General features: G+C 29.8%; 1 protein-coding gene across 1 annotated transcript; it reads left to right on the top strand.

The window, feature by feature from the left end:
• Positions 1–401: 401 nt before the first annotated feature.
• On the top strand, positions 402–767 carry LOC111878237 (umecyanin). Its single transcript, XM_023874740.1, has one exon. The coding sequence runs from the start codon at positions 402–404 to the stop codon at positions 765–767; it is 366 nt and encodes a 121-aa protein (XP_023730508.1).
• The last annotated feature ends 4,325 nt before the right edge of the window (positions 768–5,092 follow it).

Genomic DNA, 5,092 nt, shown 5'->3' with positions numbered 1-5,092 from the left:
ATAGTCATTTCATGTTTAACAGGTGCAAAATTTACAACAAAACTATATCATAAAATACACTATGGATAATATCTACAGCTCTATTTGGACTGTACCAAAAAATATGACAAACCATAGGACCGTTTTGCAATTTTTTTTCTTAAATTAACTATCGCTAATTTATGCAATAAATATCAACAACTTTCAACCACATTCTATAAATACTTTGAATTAATTATAGTTATAATACCACAACTGCTTATTTTTCCTATAAATATATCGAAAACCTATTCTTTAATGTCATTAAAACTCTACAAAATATTCTAAGTTTTGGCTTTTGAGGCAACCTCAAATTCATCCAAAAAATCCAAACACATAATCAATCAAAAATGACGAATCTAAAGTCAAGTTTTATTATTATAATGGCCATGGTAGTGGTATCCATGGAGTTCCATAGCTCAACAGGAGAACACTATGTTGTCGGATATGACTACCACTGGAGGCTGCCATCAGCAGAAAGTTTCTATCTTGTGTGGTCACGACTCCATACCTTCAAAAGCAATGATGTTCTCGTCTTTATTTTCAACAACACGATTCATAACGTTGCAGAAGTAACAAAGGAGGCATACGAACATTGTAATGGCACCAACCCCATCTCACTCCACACCACCAGCCCGACTGAACTTACCATCAAGAACATGGACAACCATTATTACATTTGCACCATAGGAGACCATTGCAAGAAAGGGCAAAAAGTAGGGATTGAGGTTAAGGATTCACCAAACTAGATAACAACTCGTATTCCATATTACCTCATTAACTTTTTACTATCTAAAGTAATATAAGAAAATAATAGTTTGTTATACAAATTCATCGAGTTTTCATATGAATATTGTTGGACGATGATGGATTAAATTAATAAACTAAGATATAATTCTGATAGGGTAATCAAGTATATCGGTTTTTACATAGATTAAAATGATCTTCTATAAATGTTAAACACGGAAAAGGGGAATAAAAAACACTAGTATCCAAAGTGCGATGGCTAAACATAAATTAGAGATGCATAAATTTGTCCATGATTCCATCGATTTAACTTTTCTTTGTACAATGTGGAACTGCAAGTTGCAGTTTTCCTAACATAAATACATAGATAATTAACAAATATATGCATATTTGTAAGGTGGTGGAACTTGTGAAAGGCCCAAAACCATTAATCGGTTCACTATATTATGTTATGTTTGGTGTACTAGTTGAAAAATTAACTAGTTAATACCCGAGCAACTAGATGTTTAGCTGAAAAGATAATTGTTAGTTTATAAGCTAGCTGATAAAAAATGAACGTTTGGTAAAAACTATAGCTTATAAGCTAGCTTGAATATATAAAATGACATAAAACGGAATTTAGAAGATTATTTATTTTATAATTAGCTAAAGGTATATTTGAGAATTAATCAGTGTTGTAAAAATCTCGATTAGGTCCCACTTAATCTCTAGGCACTACTCGACCGATTAGAGGGCGTCTAACGATTAATCACTGAATACACAATGAGTGAAGCAGTGGAACCCGATGAAATTTTAACATTTTGAATAAGTTACATCTCAATAGAAACTATTTAAGGTATGATTATTCTTTTATTAACCATATTAACCTATTTTGTTATGATATTAGTGGTATTTATGAACTTTTATATGATATTAGTCATATTTAATTTTTAAAAATCTAACAAATCAGCAATTAATGGTCTCCTATTAATCCTCCGATTAATCTCCGTCTAACCGATTAGTCTCTTAACCGCAGTCCACCGACTAGCTAACGTCAAGCGGTTTTTACAATCTTGGAATTAAAAAAAAATATACTATAAATAGCTTATAAATAGGTAACTTATATGCTACTTTTTGACTTGCCATATGTAACGGTTTAAAAAAAACTCAAAAAATAAGTTAACGCGTCAACTAGCCGTGACGCGTCAAACACAACCTAAACATAATATGATTGTCGCTTAAATAACCCCATGGTCATTAAAATTTAGAACACAAATATGATAGATTTTTAATCACGATTGCCCGTGAAGAAGATAGAAGGAACCATCATCAAGAGTATATATTATAAAATATTAGTGGTTTATTAATTTGTAATGGAATGAATATTGATACTCAAAATATATTATAAATAAAACAAGGTTCATAACATTAAAGTCTTAGTCGGTTAATTCAAATTATATATATATATATATATATATATATATATATATATATATATATATATATATATATATATATATATATATATATATATATATATATATATATATATATATATATATATATATATATATAGCTAATAGTTTGTCATTCAAATTTATCTCATTTCACGTTTAAATGCTTTTAGTATTTGAAAACTGATGGATGATGGTGAGTAAAATAAACTAAGATGAGGCTTCAATTAAGAAAAAAAAAAAAGGTTAAAAATGACGGAATGTATTTAGGCTACTGATTTCGAATCTCTCACCTAAATGCTCCAGCGTACCGGGACGACAAAATAGATCATATATATATATATATATATATATATATATATATATATATATATATATATATATATATATATATATATATATATATATATATATATATATATATATTGTGTGTGAACAATGTTAGTCTATGAGAATTACTAAGAGAATAGATTGGTTAGTAATGCGAATGCGTTCAACCTCACACAACTATTGTCATTTTCATGCATTCTCATTAATTGTTATTTTTTTTTCTCACGCATCGTTTTTCACTAATTTTCATTCTTACAAAATATGACTCAAAGTCTATAATAACTTTATAGACGCTTTAACTACTAAGAGAATATAATAATGACAATAGCTATGTAAGATTAAATGTTTTCACATTATCAAACAACATATTTTCTTTGTCATTTTCAAAGAATAACACTGTCCACGAGTCCGTACAATAGATGTCAATCCACATTTGAACAATAGATTAAATGTGCTCCAACGTACCGGGAAGACAAAACAAATCATATATATATATATATATATATATATATATATATATGTATATATATATATATATATATATATATATATATATATATATATATATATATGAATAAGTGTATTCATATATAAATAAATATGTGTCTGTTCATAAGTGATTAGTCATACATGAATATGGTGGTTGGTGGCGGAGGTGGTGGATGTAGCAGGGGTAGTGGTATGTAACACTCCATTATTTTTTGTAACATCCATAAAAATTCAAGACAATTTAAAACTTTTAAAACATTTAAAACCAGTAAGTTATTACAGTTTGTTTTCAAAATAGTTTAACCATTAGAGTATCCCCATAATCAAATCATAAAATCAGGAAATATGAGGAATTATATGATTACGCCTTCGCCTTCCTGCGATCATCAGAAGTACCTGAAACAATAATCGATAAATGTAAGCTCGAAGGCTTAGTGAATTACCCCCAAAATACCCATACAAACAATAATACACATTCAAAAACAAACAACATAATATGGATCCAATCATCCATCGGGATGGAATACCCCAGGCCCCTCACCTATCGGGTTGGAATGTCAACATACTATGAGTCCAATCATCCTTGGGATGGAATGCTCTCAACCCACAACCATCAGGATGGAATGCCTGTTGGATTAGTGTTGGATTAGTGTCTAAGTCCATAACAATTTTAGTATGTACTTGACCCGATGGTGCATGATCCTTTTGGGTTGCCTTCACCAAAGCAACTTGATAGGATGAATTATGGAGAGAAAGGATTAAATATGATTTATTAATATATTATGAGAATAATATATTAAAGGAGAAATCATATTGTTTAATTAATATTAGTCAAGAATTAATAAGAATTAAGTTTGTGGCTAAAAGAGATTAATTAAACTTAAGGGACTGGAATTGTCATTATAAGATAATTGCAATTGGGCTATGGATTACCTTATAATATAAGGTTGGACGAATTCTATGGGGAAACCCATTAGAAATCGTCCAAGGCTTATTAAAAAGGGGTTCATGGGTTGCTTAGGGCCTAAGCATCTAAATTAGGGTTTCCTTGTTAAATAACCCTAATAGTCTCACTATTTAAAGAACCCTTAAGCCCCAAAAACGTGGTGAACTTGTTCTCTAGGGTTTCCACACGTTTTGGGCAGCCTCCTTCTCTTCTCCTCTTCATCCTCTTGCTCTTGGTGTTTGTAAACCATTAGAGGAGTGACATTTGTGACTCTAAGCTTTCTAAAGTCAATACAAGAAGGATTTGAGATTGTTATTGCTACATAACAATCAAGGTATGATCTAAACCCTAATTCATATGTTATATTGATTATCATATATTAGATCTAGGGTTTATAGTCTTGGATGAATTGCATGTACAATAGAGAAACCTAGATCCAAGCATTAGGGTTTGTATGTGCACATAGGATGTTCTTATAGCTAAAACCCATCAGTGGTATCAGAGCCTTGATTGGTTTCTATTGTATTGATGTCTTGTATATTTGTTCAAGTTGCAAAATCTTTTTTTTAGCTCCCTACCTAATGAACTCGGCGAGTACCACAGTGTACTCGGCGAGTAGGCCTCAACTCGGCGAGTACAATGTGGTACTCGGCGAGTTCGAGTGTCAGATGGAGCTATTTTCGGGATTTCTTGCTGTTTTACTCATGGATACTTGCCTTATCTGTTTTAGATCATTAAAATCTGATTTTATACATATTTATGAGTATATCCTTGATTAAACAAAAGATAATTACCAATTAATTAGATAATAACTTCCTTATATGATAAAGTTTGATTATTTTTATTAATTGGGTAACTTACTTTGCAAGAAATTGAAATTAGGTCAAATATAGATAATGATAAAATAAATTGTTTAATTTATATTATTTGTTATTTGATCCTTGTGTTAAGAAAAGTTTCATTTTTCCCCTTTAGGTTTTATAGTTTAAATTTGAACTCAAAAGTTTTTTTTTGAAATTTAAATATTGGAAACCCTAATGTTTTGAAAAAGGTTTCAAAACTTGCCCTCAAGTTTTGGAATTTAAATTTTGATTAAAAGGTTTGATTTTGAAATATTTAAATTCTAAAC

Source organism: Lactuca sativa, chromosome 8, assembly GCF_002870075.4.
Source record: "Lactuca sativa cultivar Salinas chromosome 8, Lsat_Salinas_v11, whole genome shotgun sequence".
NCBI lineage: Eukaryota > Viridiplantae > Streptophyta > Magnoliopsida > Asterales > Asteraceae > Lactuca > Lactuca sativa.
Note: the sequence above shows the minus strand (reverse complement) of the source record. Positions and strands in the feature narration are given on the sequence as shown.

What these genes read in the sequence shown, in the direction of transcription:
- LOC111878237 (XM_023874740.1), top strand. Translation starts at nt 402, where the DNA reads ATGGCCATGGTAGTGGTATCCATGGAGTTCCATAGCTCAACAGGAGAA.